The sequence below is a fragment of the Dipodomys merriami genome, unplaced genomic scaffold, assembly GCF_024711535.1.
Source record: "Dipodomys merriami isolate MVZ:Mamm:240054 unplaced genomic scaffold, mDipMer1.0.p SCAF_4, whole genome shotgun sequence".
In the NCBI taxonomy this organism is placed as follows: domain Eukaryota; kingdom Metazoa; phylum Chordata; class Mammalia; order Rodentia; family Heteromyidae; genus Dipodomys; species Dipodomys merriami.
Window position 1 is genome coordinate 41,059,552 of NW_027205603.1, and position 22,948 is coordinate 41,082,499.

Sequence of the window (22,948 nt, forward strand, 5' to 3'; positions counted from 1 at the left end):
CTATTTCTCTAATGCATATTTGGGAGATACCATTTAAGAAAGAAGAGTGACAACTTACAGAAAGGGATAATTCATAAAAGCAGTACACATTTTCTTTTTTTTTTTTGGGGGGGGTCCGGTCGTGGGGCCTGAACTCTGGGCCTGGGCGCTGTCCCTCAGCTCTTCAGCTCAAGGCTAGTGCTCTACCACTTGAGCCACAGCTCCACTTCTGGCTTTTTTCTTTCTGCTTATGTGGTGCTGAGGAATCGAACCCAGGGCCTCAAGAATGCAAGGCAAGCGCTCTACCACTGAGCCACCTTCCCAGCCCAAGCAGTACACATTTTCTACTTGCATTATTTTCATATTTAATAAGATTTTTTTCTCAACAAATCTTAAAGTTACAGTGGCTCATACCTGTAACCCTGACTATTCAAGAAGCTGAGCAGGAACGTTCATGAGATTCTTATGTTCAGTTAATCACCAAGAAGCCAGAAGTGGAGCTGTAGCTCAAACGGTGAAGTGCCAGCATTGAGCAGAAGAAGCTAAGGGACAGTGACCAGGCCTGATCTCAAGTCCCAGTATTGGTACAGACAGACAGGCAGGCAGGCAGACAGACAGACAGACACACACACACACACACACACACACCCCACACACACACAACACACACACAACACACACAAAAAGAAATACTAAATTTTTGCATTGAATAACGAAGACTTTGTTTGCACTACATGTATCCATGGCTTACAACAATTAGATCAATCTTGTCTTATGAAGCCATGGATGCTGTACTGTATGAATGCTTTATCTGAATGCAGTATGAGAATATGGAATTTACTAAGACCCAGCCAAACCTTTGGTTGCCTAGTAACATGCACAATGCTTCTTTGGTTCACAGGGGGATTGCCGCACCAGAGAAGAGGCAATGATATTTGGTGTTGGACTGTGTGACAATGGATTTATGCACCATGGTGAGGAGAAGTTTACAGATGTAATTCATTGTTTGGATTCTTCTTGGGACATGGGGAGTGTCTCAGGGTTCCAATGAGGTCAATGTGAACGAGCAAGACTGAGTCTTGCCCTGGGTTCATGTTGAGTCACACCATCTGCAATCCATTTTACCACTAGTGTTGTGTCTGTCAAATTGCTGTCATTTACCAGCTGCCATAACTTCGCTGTCCTTTCTCCAGAATTTACTAATTTCACAAGAGCTGAGCTTGAGTGAGTACTTTGGTTTAGCTTTCAGAAAGCTCAAATACATCTTTATATTGATTTCAAATTACAGAATTCTGGTTTACTTTTGAGTAACAATATACAACTAACTGTGGTTAAATGTGGTTAAATGTTTATTGTTCTTTTTAGGAAAATATTTTTGATGTTACTTTAGAGAATTAAATTATAGATCTCTGGGAAGATGTTTCCTTATTATTAGAGTTTGTGTGTCTTTCTTGCTTGGTGACTCAGTTTTACTTCTCCAGATTTGTACCATCTTATAGAGATATTTGGTGGAAGGGATTAAATTCAAACATTATATTTTCAGTTACCACTATGATTGTAAACATATTTGATAGCACTCATATCTATTAGTTGTTTTTAGAAAGTTGTTTATTGCCTATTCTTTGAAGAAGTCTGTGATATCTTGCTCTGCCTAGATCACTACGTTATGATATAGAAATATTATTACCCAAAGAAAAAAATGACTGATTGGAAGAAATTGCCTCATTATAAAGAATGAAAACTGTAATATCAAACAGAAAATCCCCAAAGTTTCAGTGGTTTTTCTCTTTACCTTAAAGTATCAGCAACAATAATTTGATCTGAATATTTAAAGTACTGAGTCTAAGTTTTGAAAAATATTGAGTTACAAGTTATCCCTTTAAAAGTCCATCACTAAAGCACAACAAGTTTGACTCATTCCTATCTTTCCTGATTCCTTCTGTTGCTCCATTTTTATGGGATCTTTGTGGGGGGAAACAACTGTAGCACCATGTGAATTCTGCTTAGGTCATTCAGATAAGACTTGACCCAATCAGAAATAAATTCTCATTTCTGTGGTCTTCTGTAGCTCATGCTGCCTATTACTTGTTGGCTGGTAGATTCATTTAATTCATGTTGCATCTAATCTTCTATCCATTATATATTCCATCAATCTGGTCAATAATTACTTGTTGGGACTCTGAAAAAATAATGAAGTAAAAGGTTCTTTTGGATTGCTTGCAATATGCCAAGTTATTTACATGCATTACCTCATTTTAGTCTAATGTAACATTATGAAGATTTTAATTGCCTTCATTTTGAACATGAGAAAATTAAAGTTCAGAGTGTTAAAGTAACTTTCATGCTGTCATACTCAGAACCGGCCCCAAACTTGGACTGATTCTTCTCAAAGCCTGACTTTCTATTGTGCCCAGAGACTACTGTGTTCCTTTTAGCAACTAGATCTATGAGTTAGCCTTCAAGGTACTAAAGACAGATGAATTAGAAATAGATTTCTTTCCAAAGTCTTTTTGACAGCTGTCAAAATCTGATTCAGTAGAAACTCTTCCTGTCAGTTGAAACAAAGGTTGCCCAAAGATAAAATCTTATATTGTTGAGTACAAACTGGGTATCTTAGGGGCTTGGGGAGAACATAAAGGTTTAAAGGGGAGATAATTCCCTTTTAGAAATAGGGTTAATTTGAAGCTGAGTGGTGGTGGCTTAAGTGGTAGAACACCAGCCTTGAGTGAAAAAATTAAGGGACAGTGCCCTGAGTTCAAGGCCCTCAATACCTTCACAAAAAGAAAAGGAAAAAAGGAAGGGGAAAAACGAAAATAAAAGGGTTTATTCAAGAACATTGTTTTAAGACATCAAATAATTAGTAATTCATGGAAACTAAGATCATATTTCATCCAGGAGACATTTCTGCTTTGAAGTTTTGAAACAAGTGTCCCTAGACACTTAGAAAGCTAAACCGCAACCCATTTGAATTTTCCCATAATTGTTCAAGCTATTAAAAATTAAAATGTTTACTAAAAGTTAACATTTCTACATTTAGAGTGTGTGCATTTTGAGCTTCTTATATCCTTTTACTTAAATCCTTTTACTTTTAATCTGGATAATAACAGACTTGATTAGAATAGGAAGAATTAATTTTAGAAAAATCCTACTGTTTCCAAGATCTGAAACCCTTTAGGTAACAACAGTAAGCTTGAAGGAAGCATTGGCTTGAGATTATATAAACAGACAATAATTGGGGATATTTATGAATGATTTGTCTGTGAATATGAAATTTAGTTTGTAAGCAGGTCTTGCTGGTATGGAAATATGAAGTCCTACTGGTATGGAAAGTGTGTTTTTTTTAATGAAGTGAAATAATTGTTTTGCTCTATTTTTGTAGTCCTTGAAAAAAGTGAGTTCAAAGATGAGCCCCTGCTTTTCCGTTTTTTTGCGGATGAGGAAATGGAAGGATCAAATATGAAACATCGACTTATGAAACATGATTTAAAAGTTGTGGAAAATGTGATAGCTAAATCACTGTTGGTAGGTGGATTAATCTATAAAAATTTGGGTTGATTATCGATTAGCAGTGAACTGCACTAACATTAACATGTCTGATAGTAATACCTCTCATATCATTCAATTTTATTAGTAACCTTCTTCATAGTTGTTTAATCAACAACATTAATATTTTACATTTCAGATTAAGTCTAATGAAGGCAGCTATGGATTTGGGCTAGAAGACAAAAATAAAGTTCCCATCATCAAGTTGGTAGAAAAGGGATCTAATGCTGAGGTAATGCAAATTAGTCCTTTCATTCAAATTTATTGCATTTATATACAAATATTAAAGTTCTAGAGTAAACTGAAATTAATCATTGGGTATATTTACAAAAGGTAGTATCTCTGGATATACTTTCTTTGGGATTTGTGGCACCTGAGGCTCTGCCTGGGCACTCAGAGGTAAGTAAGGCTGGGGCAGTGAGGGTATTGCAGCTCTGAACTTCTGGCCCTCTTCTGTGTGCCTGAGGCAGCCCTGGGGGACTGACTGCCTAGGATATAATGCAGGATATGACAGCTGTACTATGTATGTCACGTGGACCACTTCTTCACCTAAGGAATGTATTGAAATATATTGAAAATGGATTTTCCCACCATGTCTGTCTTTTCTATGAACATAAATTCCATCAGTAAAGGACATGCCTTGAATTTTTTTCTCCTTGGATTATGACAGACATTCCCTTACTTGGCTAGGTTTTTAAACAGAGGAATCACCTTAGTGTTTAATCTTTTATTCAGAAATATTTAGTTAATAGTTGATAGGTTAGGTAGTATTCTAGGTTCTGGGACTAAACAGAATTTCCTGCTTTCTTTCCAGTTGAAATATGGCCACTTTGCTGCTTGACTTGTAAAATACGTAATGCACAAGGATATATCTCAGTACTCAAACACTTACTAACAAATGTGTGAATTAATAAAATAAAACTTTGAACTGAGAGTGTATTTATAGTCAGTGGTAACTTGTCACCCACCTGCTAATGCTAAGGTCTTTTTTAAAAAAATAAACTGCGAATATATATATATAAAATAAAACTTGATGTATGGCACATTAACTCCAGACAAAAGAACTCTGGTTGAGTCTCTTATGCCATTAGTGAACCTGGACAATGAGAAGACATTTCAGGCTTTTTTAGAGGACACTTTATAGCATAGCTTCATCAGACTATGCTGTTGATAAAAAGTGTCCTCTCCCTGGTGTTGATCATTAGCTGGCAGTCAAACAAGCCAGGAGTTTGCAGGCAGGAAGTTGGACTGATAGAAGAGTATCTTAGCCAGGGCACTGGTTGCTCATGCTGGTAATCGTAGCTGCTTGGGAGGCTGAGACTCAGAGGATCCCAGTTCAAAAGCAGCCTGAGAAAACTCAGCCTTGTAAAAGCTAAAAGCCTTTACTAGTTTATTTGAATTATTTTTGTCATTTCTTTCTCAGATGGCTGGCATGGAAGTTGGAAGGAAGATTTTTGCTATTAATGGTGACCTTGTTTTTATGAGACCTTTCAGTGAAGTGGACTGTTTCCTGAAGTCATGCTTAAACAGCAGAAAGCCTCTAAGAGTTCTTGTGAGCACAAAGCCAAGGGAGTAAGTTGTTATGACTTTTGTGGAATTACAAAAATGATATGTGGATGGTTAACGGAAGTTTAACAGATTAAATGTTGAAAATCAACTTCATACCTTAGAGCATTTAACATACCCTTCACCACTAATACTAGTCTTTAAGCAATGGGAAGAATTCTGTTTCTTTTGGTGAAAATGCTTTATGCTTAAACGGGCAAAATCAGTGGAATAATGCTTTCCTTTGGTTGCCAACAATTTCTTGCTCTGGGTGAGGTTGACTTTGATTCTGAAAAAATCAGCAAATTGAGAATAAAGAAATGCATGTTGAGCTATTGGATTTCTCATGCTATGAGGTACAATTCAGGGGTCATAAACAATAAGATCAAGCCTGAAAAAACTCCATGCGTATGTCTCCTTAATTCTATGATAGTTCCTGTAAAAAGTACTCAATCCAAATCCATTTCTTGATCTATATACTTTTGATAAGAAAATATGCTCCTCTTTATTATGGACAATTTAGAGGCTACAAAATTTTCAAAAGGAAGACATTTTTTTCTTATAATCATATTACCCATTAATGGCCATACTAGGGCTTGAACTCAGGGCCATGCTTGTCCTTTTTGTTCAAGGCTGGAGTTCTACCATTTGAACCACAGCTCCATTTCTGGGATTTTTGATGTTAATTAGAAATAAGAGTCTCACAGACTTTTCTACTGGGGTTGGCTTGGAACCACAGTGGTCAGATTTCAGCCTCCTGAGTAGCTAGGATTACAGGTTGTAAGCCATGGTGCCCATGATGTGACATCTTTTCTAATATTCCTTGCTTTCCATTACTACTCTCTGATGGCTTATTTCCTTCTGTGAGAGGTCTCGTTTCTTTTCTCTTGCTTAGAAAAAAACTTTAAGTGGTTGTACAAAGGCTTTGCCATTCAGTGTACCCCCATCAGTGCACTGCAAATTATATGCCAACAGCATTGTTTTTCTTTGTATTTACTTATTTATTTTTGGTGCTCTAGGGTTTAAAGTCAGGGCCTGCCCACTGTCCTTGAGTTTTTGTGTTCAAGGCTAATTCTCTGCCACTTGAGCCATAGCTCCACTTCCAACTTCTTTTTGGGTAGCTAATTAAAAATGAATCTCATGGATTTTCCTGCCCTGGCTGGCTTCAAACCATCCTCAGATCTCAGCTTCCTGAGTAGCTAGGATTACAGGCCTGAGGCCCCTGGAGGCCTGGCTTCAATAGTGTTGTTTTTCTGTGTATGTTCTATGAAACTTTCTGTATCAATGAACTTAAGGAGCTTCCCTAAATTATTTTAAGTATGGAGGAGCGAATTCAAAGCTAGGTTTGCCTGTTCCTTTTCCTTCCCAGAGCAGGTTCTTTTTCCAGAATATACCGTGGTACAACTGTGTTTAATTTTAGCACTTACATCGATGCATTTCATATGCCTATGTGAAGGTAAAGACCATGTTTGTTTTCAAGGGCTTCCTACCCAGTTCCTTTCACACTGTAATTCCTTTATTGTGTATTGATTAAATGAATAAGCAAAAGTGTAGAAGACTATCCTTTTGATCAATTGTGGCATGTAAAATTTATCTTGCTTTACTTTCGGATTGATTTTAGGACAGTGAAAATTCCAGATTCAGCCGATGGACTTGGATTCCAGATTCGAGGATTTGGCCCTTCTGTTGTGCATGCAGTAGGAAGAGGTAAGAAATTCATTTTGCATGCTAACCACCTCCACACCGTTCTTTGGCTGGTCCTTATAGAACATGAATATATTTAAGTTATTTTCTCCTTATTCTTTTTTTCATTCTGCTTATTGAATGGCATTCTGATAATATATTTCTTTAAAAAAACTTTAGAAATTCTAATACATTCATTATTGTTAAAAATTTAATTTAAAATGACACTTCATATCTTACTTTTCTGTACATTCTGTTTAGTTGAAGGATACAATGAACTTAAAAGTTGTCTGTTTGCATTTTTCTTGACTGCAAATAGATGTATTTTTTGTTAGTAATTTAAGAATGTGTGGTCAGGCTTCCAAGTGCTCTGTGGGTCTTATAACCTGTTGTGATGTAGATTCTTCAAGAATTCTCACGAATTCTTTGCTAAACCTTACCATATTACTCATTTTAAATTAAATAATTTTAATGACTTAAAAACCTCTTTTTATTCTCTTTGAAAGGCAAATCAGTTATTGACGTCTTCAGTGATATGAATATTCTTTTATGCTGACAGTAGTAATAACGGAAGGGCATAATAGATCTTAAACTCAGGGTCTGAGTGTCTCCCTCAGCTTTTATACTCAAGGCTAGTGCTCTACCACTTGAGCCACAGCTCCACTTGCAGCTAGTGTTCTACCACTTGAGCCACAGCTCCACTTCCAACTTTTTGGGGATTAATTAGAGATAAGAATCTCATGGGCTTTCCTGAGTGGGCTGGCTTCAAACCATGATCCTCAGATCTCAGCTTCCTGAGTAGCTAGGATTACAGATATGAGCTACCATGCTCAGCTGTTCTTAAATATAAACTTTCTTAAAGCTGTTTAATAATTCCTTCGTATTAGCAATTGCTTACAAAGTAACTCTTTTCCAATATATATGCTCAGTTTTTAACCACTGATATGACTTACAATATAATTTACACAATATTTATAAAATATATAATTATATATTATATTTATTAATAGTGCTCTATTAATGTTGACTGATTTAGACTATCCAATATCAATGATTGGAAGGTCAAGAAAAATTTTAAATTACTGATTAGAATATACTGCTTCTGTATTTAAATCTGTAGCTATGCAAACAAAGTGACTGGAAAGTTGATATAGTCTACATGTTTCCATTTTCTACAAATTCTCAAGACTTGAACGCTTTATTTTTCTTTGGATACCCAGTCTAATCATCATTACTAGATTTTTTATCCCTTAACAATTACATTTTACAGGAATATTAAATTGTTGGCCTTAGGAAAACAAAAGTGAGTACTATTTCAATATTTAAGGATTTTGTAAGCAAAGAAATAAAGCATATGCTTTCTACTATATAAAAATATTTAGAAACTTACTTCATCAGACATTTGAAAGGAAAAAAGTTGATTAGCATTATAAAGGTTACTGTGATTCTTCCTTAAATTAATTCCTTCCAAAGTGGAAAACAATATTCTATTAATCATAGTTTGAATGTGAATTAAAAATCAGAAACTATTAGGAGGTAATACCATCAGAACCAAATTTATCAAGACCATAGGAGCTAGAACAATATTATATGTTAAAATTGCTTCCATTGTATGACAGAGTTGAATCTTGTTGTTTTCATTTTTGTCCCAATTTTCCCTTGCGTTAAAGGAACTGTGGCTGCAGCAGCTGGCCTTCACCCTGGACAGTGTATTATCAAAGTAAATGGGATCAATGTCAGCAAAGAGACACATGCTAGTGTCATTGCCCATGTGACAGCCTGCCGGAAATACAGGCGACCGATGAAGGTAAACTCAGTTTATCTGGATCTGATTGAAAACTTGCATAGAGGGCAAAGTGTAGTTTAATGTTGGAGAGTCTGCAGTTTACAGATCTAAATTAAATTTTAAACCCCTTTAAACCATGTACATGCCTCACAATGACTTTTATCTGGGAAGGTGGCTCAGTGGTAGAGTGCTTGCCTCACATGCATGAGGCCCTGGGGTTGATTCCTTAGCACCACATAAACAGAAAAGGCCAGAAGTGGGTACTGTGGGTCAAGTGGTATAGCGCTAGCCTTGAGCTAAAAAGCTGAGGGACAGCACCCAGGCCCAGAGTTCAAGCCCCACAACCGACAAAAAACAGTATTTTCTTTCTATGACTATGGGATTGAACCCACACCTCGTACATGCTAGGCAAATGCCTTCTCTTTAAGCTACATTGGCAGCCTGGGACTTTACTTTCAACAAATTAATCAAAGGTTTGGGCTGTTTACTTGCAATTGCTTTTTGATGCAGTGACCATTCTATGTCTGTCCATATGCATGAAGTATAGATGCACTGTTCATTACTCATCTATTCTGAAAATGTAACACTTGTGGGGGTTTATAGAGTCTGAGGTTAATTTTTGGATGCATTTATTGAGGTAACTGGATTTAGCTTTAAAAAATACAGTATGTTCTTAATGTTATTTAAGTTAAATTTTTCATCACTGTCCTTGGATCCATATGTGCTTCAGAAAAATAAAATTGTAACTTTATGAGCAAAGTTTTTTTTTTTTATCTCATGAAGAGAAAGTGAATATTGGCCTATAGGAGAAAATTTTATCAGTGATATCAGCTAGAAATAGAAAGACTTCAAGAGAGATTTGTATTTTTCCTGTTAGATTTGGTGAAGTACTCCTTTCTGAATTTGAGAGGATTGCCTTCTGTTCAAATTGGGCAGAGGAGTGGCTGCCTGCTCCCCAGCCAGGGCTGATGTCCTTCAAAATATTGGCCCTACATGAGAAAGCCAATGAATTTTGTTAACTGTTAAAACAAGCACAAAAAATTGGAATTTATACAAGGACCTGTAGCTTACCCTGGTTGGTCGTAGCTCCATAAATACTTGTTCATCTATAAGACTAAATGCATTTTGCAAGGTTTTTTTTGGGGGGGGAGGGGGGTTGGTCATGGGGCTTGAACTCTGGATCTGGGCACTCTTCCTCAGCTCTTCAGCTCAAGGTGAGCATTCTACCACTTGAGCCACAGCACCAGTTCCAGTTTTCTAGTTGTTCATTAGAGATGAGTCTCAAGGTCTTTCCTGTCCAGGCTGGCTTTGAACCATAATCCTTAGATCTCAGCCTCCTGAGGCATGAGACACCAACTCCTGGTGCATTTTGCAAGTTTTCTGAGTTTATCTAAACCTTGCCACTTCTGTCAGAATTTTAATAACTGTGTAAATTGATTTGAGTCTTATTCATTTTCACTTCCTGTGCCTACATTATTTGAAGTGTTGATCAGCGAAATGACTAAAAAATGGGTAGAAAAATTCCCTAAGTCAATAAAAAAAAACTTCCCTAAGTAAAATGCTTGCGTAGGTATCTGTCTTCACTGAATAGACCTCCCCAAAGTTAAGTAGCTTAACACACTATTGTTGGCTTCAATCTCTGGATTTGACTGGGTGGTTACATTTGTGAGGCTGTTACTGTGGCTTCCTTCCTAGGACTTGACTTGGTAGCTGGGATCCTTCTTCATGGTCTCCCACTCCCTGTGACAGGCTGTCCTTCAGAGTGGCCATAGTTTCTTTTTGCAGTTTGTAGCAAGATTTTACTTTCTTTTTTTTTTTTTTTGTCGGTTGCTGGCCTTGAACTCTGGGCCTGGGTGCTGTCCCTCAGCTCTTCAGCTCAAGGCGAGCACTCTACCACTTGAGACACAGTGCCACTTCCAGTTTTCTGATGGTTTATTGGAGATAAGACTCTCATGAACTTTCCTGCTTTGGCTGGCTTTGAACCACGATCCTCAGATCTCAGCCTCCTGAGTAGCTAGGATTACAGGCGTGAGCCACCAGTGCCAGCTCAGGATTTTATTTTCTGTAATGATATTTGGATTTCAGGAGAGGATGATACCAGAAATAAGGTTTCTACTTGGCTCTTAGACACTTGTAGTATCCCTTTGGACAAACCAAGTCACAGGTCCAAGTCCAGAGTAAGTGTAAGAAGGCACAGCTATACAAGGGGTGATTTCTGGGGGTGAGGTATGTTGGCAGCTATTACAGGTGACAAATAACCAACATTGTGTGTTTGTGTTTCTGGGGATTAAACCCAGATAACTTGATAAAAATGGTCCCTAAACATTCTAGATTTTGTTTCACTACATCCTGAGATCCTAAATGGACATGTTAGTGATTTATAACAGTATAATTATTAAATGCAATTGTGAAGCTGATACAACAGAAAGATGAATACTGTGTATTGTATCATACTTCAGCAATGAAGTTCCATTTGATTTATTGTCTTATTAAGAAAAAGTATGAGCCTTAAAGTAATGTAGAAGTTGTAACACTTATTTGGTAGTCATTTTATCTCCCTTGATTCTCCTAATAAAATCAAAACTGCTCATTTAATTAAAATCTAGGATGATTTATGACACCAAGAATTCAAAGATAGTTACGTGACTTGGCTCCTTAGTAAGATGTAAGATGTTCTTCTAATTTGCTTATTAGTGCAGTTCAAAGCATCAGTAAATGTAGTAAAATATACGTTAGTGTTAACAGCACTTAAAAAAAGTTTGTACAATTGTAGATCATGTGCTCACTAAAAAGGCCATTAACATGTTTGCTTCAGCAGCACATATACTAAAATTGGAAGGATACAGAGAAGATTAGCATGGCCCCCGAGCAAGGATGACATGCAAATTCGTGAAGCATTCCATATTTTTTCTCCTTGGCCCAGGCCGAAATTTTCTTAATAGAGACCCAGAAACACAACAAATCAAAGAAAGGTTGGACAAATGGGATTGCATGAAGCTGCAGAGCTTCTGCAGGGCAAAGGAGATGGCTAGCAAGATCAATAGAAAGCCCACGGAATGGGAGAAGATCTTCACTAGCCATACAATGGACAGGGGTCTCATATCTAAAATATACCTGAAACTCAAGAAATTAAATCCCCCAACAACAAATCCTCAAAGAAACAACTGCCCAATAAATAACTGGGCTAAAGAGAAAGTTCTCTGAAGAGGAAAGAAGGATGGCCAATAGACATGGCCAATAGAAGAAACGCTCAACCTCTCTACGTTGAGAAATGCAAATCAAAGCAACATTGAGATACCACCTCACCCCAGTTAGAATGGCTATAATCAAGAACTCTAATAACAACAGATGCTGGAGGGGATGTGGACAGAAGGGAACCTTACTGCATTGTTGATGGGAATGTGAACTTGTTCAACCACTTTGGAATGTAGTATGGAGGTTCTTCAAAAGAGTCCACATAGAGCTCCCCTATGACCCAGCAATCCCACTTTTGGGCATTTACCCAAATGATAACAAACAAGACCATACTAAAGCAACCAGCACTACTATGTTTATTGCAGTATTATTTACCATAGCTAAGATATGGAACCAACCCAGATACCCCTCAGTAGATGAATGGTTCAAGAAAATGTGGTCTATATACACAATCTATGCCTCTGTCAGAAAGAATGACATTGCCCCATTTGTTAGGAAATGGAAAGGCTTGGAAAAAATTATATTAAGTGAAGTAAGCCAGGCCCAAAGAAACATAGATCCCATGGATTTGCGTTATTTGCAATAAGTAGTGTATGTCTGAAACAAGCAGAAATGATCAGATAAGTTGATGTTAGGTGAAATGAACCCCAAGATAAGTATTCAAATGTTTTTATCTTTCATGTGATTGTTTCTAACATATTTATAAGATGATTTCTTTGTTGCTTTATATGTCCGTCTCCCACAGTATAACCCCTGCTTTCACTGTATTTGATGTTGGAATAATTTGTGGAGGGGAAGGGCAAAAACAAACTGTTTAAATAGGGATACAGGTGGACCCATTGCAACAATGAGATGTACAAGTCGTTATGTCGAAAAACGAACTTTAAAACTTTGGTGTGGGGGGTGGGGATGGGGTGAGGAGGGTGCGGGATGGGAAGGGGAAACAAAGGAGGAGACAACAATGCTTGATAAGAAATGTATGTAGTCATTACCTTGCCCATGTAATTGTAACCCCTCTGTATGGTATTTTCACAATAAAAAAATATAAAAATTTAAAAAAAATTAAAAAAAGAAAAATAATCAAAACTGATAAACTTTTAACTACCCTAAGGAAAATGAAAAAGATTGGAATTAGTAAAATCAGAGATTTAAAAAAGCCATTAACAGTTGCTTATTTAAGGTGTAATTTACAACTTATTTGAAGGTGTATTTGTGGCATTTAAATTAGACATTTGAGAAATATATCCTATTAAGTCTTGGATCATTGGAAGATAAATTTACATAAACTTACCTTTGGAAAATAAGCTAGAATGTAAAAACAAAGTTTGGTGAATTGTCATTGACTTTCTAGTCTGTTGTTAATTTTCTTTCTGTTTTGACTTTATTATTTTAAAACAAACTGGAGGAATAAATACAGCAGGTTTGTGAAGTGGATACATACTGCAGGGGACAGTGATGACTCAGAGGTTTTCTTTTCCCCTCTTTTCCAGCAAGATTCCATACAGTGGGTTTATAACAGCATTGAGAGTGCTCAAGAGGACCTCCAGAAGTCCAGTGCCAGGAACCCTGGGGATGAAGCAGGGGATGCTTTTGACTACAAGGTAGAAGGTAGGTTTCTGTTCTCCTTTGTTTATAATACACTATAGGCAACTTCCAGATATTGAAGATCATGCATAGATTTGCAGGCCATGATGTTTTAAAGTCATTGTTTCCAAATAGATGTCATTTCAAATACATAAGTAATAAGAACTAGTAGTGAACATGCAAGCCGTATCCGATTAGTACGTATTTTTAAGATAGTTTTTTTTACATGGAATTATTACATTTAGTTTTCAAAGTAGGAAATGTCATCAAGCAATTGTGATGATCACCATCCTTTTGGGAAGGAGAAGAAATTGAGGCCTAGGTAAGTTAAGGGCCTTGCTCAAGTTAGTCAAAAAATAAATAAGCATTTGAATCCAGGTTGTGCTGTATTTTCGTGTTTGGAGTTAAATGAGCTTTAGCTACTGCTGTTTTCATACAGCTCAGAAACCAGCAGAATTAGCATCATTAAAGTCAAATCCTCCTTTTCACCCTAAATCTGCCAGATTACAATCCCCATTTTAACAAAATTTGCTTTGTTTGCTCATTAAACTTAGAAAAACCTTGGTCTTGAGGGTGTGTAATTCCTGAAAGGTAAATTTATATGTAAACACACAGGATTAAATACCACACACACACATACACACACACACACACACACACACACACACACACACACACACACACACACACACACACACACACACACACACACACACACACACACACACACACACACACACACACAGAGGCATATATACCCACAACCACACCCACATATAATATGTTTGTGGCACCAGCTATTTGCTGAGAAAGGTCTCTTGAACTTTCCTGCCTGTGCTGGCCTCCAACTTATTTTTCTTTTCTTCTTCTTCTTTTTTTTTTTTTTTTTTGTCTTTTGTGGGGCTTGAACTCTGGGCATGGGCGCTGTCCCTCAGCTCTTTAGCTCAAGGTTAGTGCTCTACCACTTGACCTACAGGGCCACTTCCGGTTTTCTAGTGGTTTATTGGAGATAGGAGTCTCGCAGTCTTTTCTTCCCGGGCTGGCTTTGAACCGCAGTCCCCAGATCTCAGCCTCCTGAGTAGCTAGGATTACAGTGGTGAGCCACAGACTCCTGGCTCCAACTTATTTTTTCTTTTGTTCATGGGACTTGAACTCTGGGCCTGTGCGCTGTCCCTCAGCAATTCAGCTCAAGGCGAGCGCTCTACCACTTGAGCCACAGTACCACTTCTGGTTTTTCAGTGATTTATTGGAGATAAGGCCTCATGGACTTTCCTACTTAGGCTGACTTTGAACCACAATCCTCAGATATCAGCCTCCTGAGTAGCTAGGATTACAGGTGTAAACCACAGGTGCCCAGCTAGCCTCCAACTTTGATCCTCACATTCTCTTATATTCTCAATCTCCCAAGTAGCTAGGATTACTGGCAGGAGACACAGGTGACAGTGTCTTTTTTTTTAATGAAAAAAAAAGAAAAGAAAAAAGAATCCTATTATAGTGTTTACATTGTTATAGATATTTAGACATTTGGATCACATGCCAAAATAGATAGACAGGTAAGACTAATTATATTAAAATACAAGATTTGGATCTCATATTCTCATCATGACAGCATTTGCTATTCAAAAAAATGTTTATATGTTTCAAAGTGATAACAGACTAGTTGCATCGTTTAGTACATCTGGTTTAGCTATCCTTTAAAGAGCTCTACAAATTATGCTGGGACAAAGCAATTTTTGATGAGATGTTTAAACGCTTCATGAACTTGCTGAATGATGATCTGGTTTCAGAGGTAATCGACAAGTTCAATACCATGGCCATCATTGATGGGAAGAAAGAGCACGTGAGCCTGACAGTGGACAATGTCCACCTGGAGTATGGGGTTGTATATGAGTATGACAGCACTGCTGGGATAAAGTGCAATGTGGTGGAGAAGATGATCGAGCCTAAAGGTTTCTTCAGCTTAACTGCCAAGGTATGCTTCGGCCTGTGACAATAGCTTGTGACACTTAGGCTCCTAAAATACAGCAAATGATCTCCGTCTCCCACTTAACTTGGTGCGTGCGTGCGTGCGTGCGTGCGTGCGTGCGTGCGTGTGTGTGTGTGTGTGTGTGTGTGTGTGTGTGTGTGTGTGTGTGTGTGTGTGTGTGTCCCTTCTTCCCATTATATGTGTGCAGTCTTCCTTTTATTACTGTTTGGCACACCATGTTAATTATATGAGATGGAGATGGGACTCTTGCCAGGGCAAAGTTTTTTGATATGACAAAGATTTTACAGGATCTAATTTTTAAAATGTATTTTATTGTTTTAGAGGTGATACACAGTGGGGTTAGCTTTAAATACAACAGTCATTAAGTACCTTTCCTTTTGGGTAGTGTTATCTCTTCCCTCATTCTCTGCCATTCCCTCCCTCCCTTCTCTACCCATGAGTTGCATAGCTCACTTTCATCAATGACCAGTGCAGTCAGTGTGCTCCACTCCTGCACTTTTTCTCCATTTTCCTCTGATTCTGTGCCTTCCCTCTACCCTCCCACAGATGTTCACATGAATATACTGTATTTAAGGTAAAGGATACAGAGTCATCAAAAAAGAAAAAAAAAAACAAATTAAAACAAAAGTCCTTTGTTTCCATGTCTTTGGAGTTCATTTCAGAATGTATATTATTTTGTATACATATGAAGAGGCTTGGATATTGCACCTTTGGGATTCTCTCCTAAGACTATCCTCTTTTGATCTCACTCTGGGTATCTAGAATTCTGTTTTACAGGATCTATTAAGTTTGTATCTTTTAACTCAGGATCATAAATGGTTTTCAGGCATATTGCATGTTTTGTTTTAATACTTATTATTTTAAAATATTTGTTTTGTTTTTAAAAATTTGTATTCAAATGTACAATATCCTCTGACCATGAAGTCATGAAATACACTATAGGAAATGTCTAATTTTAGTAGTGTCAACAATTTCAAGAAACTTAGAGCTTTGTTAATTAATACATGCCCAGGCATTTGAATGGTTCTTGTTTGGGAATGAAGTCATCCTACAGTCTTTATGGGAGACCAACATATTTGGGGAGTTCATATCACAAGGGAAAAAAATCATGTGGTTGGAAAGGAAGTGGGCCTTTGCTTCCTTTTCATATCCCTCTAAGAGATAAGTCAGTTAGACTTTCACTGTGTCCGTTAGATGTCTGGGCTCTATTGTTTCTTGTTGCTTTTTATGTCATCCTGTTAGAATTCAGACATCACCAGTGAGAAAAATGAGATGAAACTTCCTTGCTTTTTCCTTGCTCATTTTAACTTCTGTTTCAAATATCTTTAGTTGGGCTGGTTGCCACTTAGAATATGGATTAAAAAATAAGTAGAAGAAAGTAATATAGCATTTTGATGAGCAATTTTAAAATTACATTTTCTTCCTGAGAGTTTGTCATTGATTATTGAGTAGTTGTGAAAAGAGGTTACAATTCCATAATTCAGGTTATAAGTACAATGCTATGGGTGTGAGTGAGCTATTTTCAAGTAATTATTTTATTTTTGTTTTATATTTTGTAAGTCAGTTAAAAACTTCATTATTTTGATGATTTTCTAATGAAATAGGTAGATAAATAGATATAGATGCAGATATGATTTGTTTTCCAACTGCAATCCCTCCTCAGCTATGTTAAACAACTAATGAGATCCTTGTAACAGTCTGGAACCACATTATTTTAATTATTTTCTGCAATTTCAAATTTGCAAAATACTATGTCTCATTTTATGTATAGCTGTAGCTATTTTATATATTATGTTTATACAACTTTACACAGGAAGAGTGAAGTTAAAATGAAATAAATATATTATTGGTATATTATATGCCTTACAGAGTATGATAAACATATTGGTTAAGGGTATAATTGATCTGATGAGTTCTGAACCATCATAAGTGTTAACTATTAGTATATCACATAATTCTCAATTCATTTGAAATTACCTGTGATCCAAGCTGTATAGGTATGTGAGTGCGTGCATGCGCACACCCCTACCCCCCAACCCCACCCTTACAATTGATCAAGTATATTAAAAGATCTGCTAATTGAAAACATTGTGTGTATGATGTTTTTGCCTGTCCTGGGGCTTGAACTAAGGGCCTGAGCTCTGTTCCTGAGCCTCTCTGTGCTCAAGGCAAGTGCTTTACCACTTGAGCCAGAGTACCACTTCCAGCTTTTTCTAGTTATATAGTACTGAGGAATCAAACACAGGGCTTCATGTATGCCAGGCAAACACTCTACCACTAAGCCAAATTCCCAGCCACTTTATGATTTTATTTTTGAAACAGGGTCTCATCTGATAGCCCATGCTGGCCTTGAATGCCCTTTGTAGCCCAGACTGGCCCTAACATATTGTTCGTCCTGCCTATATCTCCTAAGTGCTTTGCTGATAGGCTTCTGCCACCATGCCCAGCTACACGAAGGTTTATCATCTTCTCAGACATGGCACAAATATTGTTATACTTTACTAAGATAACTTTTTTATTTATTCATTCCTTCATCAAGCCATTTGTTAATTCTACTGCCCATGTTAGGTCCTTGGTGGCCAATGAGGATCCAGTTGCTTTTCCTGAGGTTTTTATTCTACCACTAACTGATGGGAGAAAAACATTCTGAGCAACTGACTAAAACATAGGATATGTGTTCTCACGTCAGGCTGGTCTCCCACACAGGCTTTTCTGGTCAGCAAAAGGTGAAGCCTGGGATTCTAAACAGACAATCTTATAGACAGTGTCTCACAATACAGGGCAGTGCTGAGAACTGCTAAGAGACTAGAAATACTAGAAAGTTACCCTATGGTAACCCTATAGTGGCTGCTTTTGAAGTTTTTTTTCTGTTATTGTCTTGTTTGTGTAGATTCTTGAGGCCCTTGCTAAAAGTGATGATCATTTTGTACAAAACTGCACCAGCCTTAATTCTCTCAATGAAGTGATTCCAGCTGACCTACAGAGTAAATTCAGTGCTGTGTGTAGTGGAAGAATTGAACACATATGCCAGAGAATATCCAGTTATAAAAAGGTAAAAATTCCATAAATTTTATATACAATTATTAGGTACCCCAATTTAGAAATGAATATTGATTTTTTTCATATATTTGCCATTTACCAACTTGTTGAAATAATTATAAAATGTATATAATTTTTGTAGCAAGTTTTCTGTTGCTGTAATCAAATACTTATTCTATATTGTTTGTTTGTATAGTTAGTTGTAAGTGGGTTTCATTCTGACTTGTCAATATATACATACAATGTATCTTGATCAGTTTTACTTTACTTTCTCCATCATTCTTCCTCTTACCCCCTGATCCTTTCCAAACCAATTGTAATAAACTTAAATGTTTCATTTCATTCATGTCCACAAAACATTTTGACCACATTCACCTTCTTTTTCTCTCCCACTAGTAACCACACCCAAGACAGGACATGTTTTACATTTTTTTCTTAAGTATTTTCTAATAGTTCAAAAAGATATTACCATATTTCACAAATGTATACATATACCTTATTTTTAACCATACAAAGACAAGGAACATAGGATCATCTCATTTGATGTAGAAAAGGCTTTTAACAATATCAACATCCTTTTATGCTAAAAGTATCTAAAAAACCTAGGAACAGAATGTAAAAATCTAGAACAGGAATATAACTCAACAAAATAAAGATTCTGCGTGGCAAACTTATAATTACCATCCTACGAAATGAGAAATAACTGAAATACTTTCCTCAGAAACAATACAATGGTGTTTAGTCTCTCCACTGCCATTCAACATAATAAGGGAAGAAAAGGAAATCAATGGGATCCAAATAGGAAAGGAAGAAGTCAAGTTATCCCTGTTTGCAAATAATATGATCTTATATTTGAAGGACCATAAAGATTTCACCTCAAAACTTGTAGGTCTGGTTAACATCTCAAGCAGCATAGAAAGATATAAAATCAAGATATAAAATGTAGTAGCTTTTCTATATACCAACATTGAACAGGCTGAGAAGGAAAACTAGCCGAACAATTCCATTCATAATAGCCTAAAAATACTCAGGAGTAAATTTATCCAAGGAAATGAAAGGCCTCTATAATGAAAACCATAAAACCTTGAAAAAATAAATTGAAAAGTACACCAGAAGACCAAGACACTCCCCAGGCTCATGGATTGTCAGAACCAATATTTTGAAAATGGATAAACTAATGAAAGTGATCTACAGATTCAGTAAAATTCTCATAAAAATCTCAGTGTTGGGCTGGGAAGGTGGCTCAGTGGTAGAATGCGTGCTTTGCATGCATGAGGCTCTGGGTTCGATTCCTCAGCACCACATAAGCAGAAAGAGCCGAAGTAGTACTGTGGTTCAAGTGGTAGAGCACTAGCCTTGAGCTAAAACGCTGAGGGATAGTGCCCAGGCCCAGAGTTCAGGCCCCAGGACCGGAAAAAAAAATCTTAATATTATCTTCTCAAATTGAAAAAAAACCAAACCCAGCTTTTAAAAATTCATGTGTCAGCACAAAGGATCCCATAGCCAAAGCAATCTTGAACAAAATAAGAAATACTGGGGCTTACCTATATAGAAGGCTGCAATCTGAGGGTCGATGTTCAAAGTCAGCCAGGACAGAAATATCTAAGAGACTTTTATCTCCAACTCAGCTTTTTCAATGAATAAGGGCATAGCTTAAATGGTAGAAGGCCTACCATGAGTTAAAATATGGACTTCAAACAATACTACAGGGTCATGGTAACAAAAGGCATATAATACTGGCACAAAATCAGACAAATGGAATAGAGTAAAATACATAAATCCATGCAGCTACCATCACCTGATTTCTGACAAAAAAAAAACCCAAAGTGTACATTGGAGAAAAGATAATCTCACAAGTGGTGCTGGGAAAACTGTCTATCCAAACGCAGAAAACTGAAACAAGATTCCAATCACTCACGTGTATTAATATCTGTTCATAGTGAATCAGGGATCTAAATGTAAGAACTGAAACTTTGAAATGACTATGGGAAAGAATAGGAAAAATACTAGAACATTTGGCATAGGCAGTGACTTCCTGAAAAGAACTCTAGTAGTTCAGCAAGAGCACAGATTGACAAATGGGATTGCATCAAACTTAATATCTCTGCATAGCAAAGAAATAGTAAGTTGAAAAGACAGCCTACAGAATAGAAGAAAACCTTTGCCAGCTATACACCTGACAAGGGAGGGATTAATAATCAGAATATACAGGTAGGTCACAAAACTTAACTCCAAAGGCTCAACAGTGTAATTAATATATGGGCAAATGAAGTGAAAAGAAAATTCTCCAAAGAAATAACAAATGGCTGATAAATACAGGAAGACATGATACACAAAAGAAGAACAAATGGGTGGTAAATACATGAAGATATGATCAACATCAACATAGAAATGACCTGGTATTTTATAGAGAACAGAAGATTTTTCTCTTGTGGATCTGAAGGCTGAAAAGTACAATATCAAAGTTCTAGGTCTGGTGGGATATTCTTACTGCACTGTGACATGGTAGAGGTATCCAGTAGCACATGCTGAGTAAGAGAATGCCAGCTTTCACAGGGCTCTCTTACTCTTCTTAAGATATGGGTTAGTGCATCATTGAGGTCTGCCTAATGATATAATCCAGTTCTATTTGCTCTTCCCAAAGCCCAGCCTCCCAGTAGTAATTCCATATAAGTTGGGGTACTAAGTTTTTCATACAGAAATTTTGAAGGGATAGATGAGAACCATGACAATATTTTAGAAGTTTCCTTCCCTCCCTCCTTCCCTCCCTCCCTCTCTTCCTTCCTTTTTTCTTTCCTTCATTCCTTCCTTTCTTCTTTCTTTCAAGACTATATCTTTGTATCTTTGGGAACATAGCGGGGAGGAGGATACATAACTCAAGGGAAAAAGGGTGAAAAAGTGCAGCAGTGGAGCTCACTGAACACTGATAAAAATGAACTATACAACTCGTGGGTAGAGATGAGAGGGAGGGACTGGGAGAGAGTGAGGAAGAAGACACTGTATAAAAGAAAATGTACTCATTACCTGACTTAAGCAATTGTAATCCCTTTGTACATCACCTCTATAATAATAAGGCAAATTAATTATTAAAAAATAAAGCTGTACCCACAGATTCAATCACTGCAGATTTAAGCAAATCTGAAAAAAATAAAAACAATTATGTAAAAATATTTGCAAAGCATTTATATATGCAGACAGATAGGTAGATAGAGATAGATAGCTAGAAAGCTAGATAGATATAGATAGATTTAGGTTCTCTACAAATACTACAACATATTAGGCATGTGAGCATCCTTGCCTGTTGGCTTCTCTGAGGTCTCCTAGAACCAGTCCTCTGCAGGTACTGAGGGACATCCACAACTGATAGTGAAAGCTATGGTGGTACGTTTATGTTAGGTAGGCTATACCATAGTAAGTCCACAGCTTGTTCCTTCCAGTTCACCTGACCATTTACCCTATACATGTCTTCATTGCAAAATTGCAATTTTCACTTGAGAAGAGGAGCTCCTCTACTTCCCTGAGGGAATTTTCTCAAAGCATATTAGTGAATTTGGTGTTTTGTTTGATGTTCTCTAAAAACAGATAGACTGGTTGATGTTTTCATGGCACTTATGTATGGCACAATCAGCCTTCCCACACAGGTCTCACAGTCAGTATCTCAATACCTAAGGCCATTACCATTATTGTTTTAAGATTTTATTACAGGAACTCCTTACAAACTGAGTACCAGCATACTGGCTTGGAGCACAGTTTTGATCTTCTAAATGTATCCAGGATGTTGTAGTACTTGTGGCTGAGAGAGTGCTCTTGCTGCCTCCTCCTTCACCTGAGGATGCTTGCTTGCCTTAGTGTGAATTCTGATGTTCTAACTAAGCAATACTGACTGGGTAATTATGAGCTCATGTCTTCAGCTTGTAATTCTGGAGACTGGGAAGTTAAAGATTGGATGGCTACATCTAATCACTATCTGCTAACCTTCCTGCGTTGTCACTAAATGATAAAGGGCATCCATCACATATGAGCCATCAAATATGAAAAGAGGTTTGTTTTTATAACCAAGCCACATCCTCAAGAATCCATCAACCCGATAATCTGTGAGTGAGGTGAAAGAGTTTATATCACCAAACAGGAAACAGAGATAAAGGCCTTCTACTGGGCCTGCTCCACTTCCAAAAGATTCCACCACTTCGGGAAAGTGTCATCTAGAGACCAAGCCTTTAACCACATAGACCCTTGAGGGATGCTCCAAATCATAGCATGCATGAATTAAAACTGCAACACATAGACTTGAGAGACACACTCAAATCGTGGGAGACACCTCAGGATGTTAGACAGGGCTGTTTTCTTCTCAGGAGAGGCTCTTGGTAGGGAAGGTTTCTCGTTGAGTCTTACTAGCTCACATACATTTGGATAGGTGGTGACCAAACCCTTCTCCCAAGCATTCAAAGATGGGGCCATACTGTGTTCACAGAGGTTTTTGTTGAGATAATAGTTCTGAGAGGTCCCCCTTAGAATGTGGTTCTTATCCTCACTATCTGTGATCATACTAGTAGCTGTTCATTACATCCTCCTCTTAACTATCAGCACTTACCAATATTTCTAATAAC

At 37.2% G+C, this 22,948-nt stretch overlaps 1 protein-coding gene and 1 non-coding gene across 2 annotated transcripts in view; both read left to right on the forward strand.

Annotated features, from left to right (window-relative positions):
• Prex2 (phosphatidylinositol-3,4,5-trisphosphate dependent Rac exchange factor 2) overlaps nucleotides 1–22,948 on the forward strand; it is a 255,380-nt gene that overhangs the window by 132,628 nt on the left and 99,804 nt on the right. Inside the window, exons 15-23 of the mRNA XM_069990875.1 lie at nucleotides 881–953; nucleotides 3,359–3,501; nucleotides 3,662–3,754; nucleotides 4,946–5,094; nucleotides 6,689–6,774; nucleotides 8,421–8,557; nucleotides 13,222–13,339; nucleotides 15,103–15,287; nucleotides 18,193–18,354. Of these exons, the coding sequence (XP_069846976.1) occupies nucleotides 881–953; nucleotides 3,359–3,501; nucleotides 3,662–3,754; nucleotides 4,946–5,094; nucleotides 6,689–6,774; nucleotides 8,421–8,557; nucleotides 13,222–13,339; nucleotides 15,103–15,287; nucleotides 18,193–18,354 (1,146 nt within the window). The remainder of the gene's footprint in view (nucleotides 1–880; nucleotides 954–3,358; nucleotides 3,502–3,661; nucleotides 3,755–4,945; nucleotides 5,095–6,688; nucleotides 6,775–8,420; nucleotides 8,558–13,221; nucleotides 13,340–15,102; nucleotides 15,288–18,192; nucleotides 18,355–22,948) is intronic.
• LOC138806421 (U6 spliceosomal RNA) lies at nucleotides 11,343–11,445 on the forward strand. Its single transcript, XR_011365864.1, has one exon. It is a non-coding gene; the product is annotated as a U6 spliceosomal RNA (small nuclear RNA).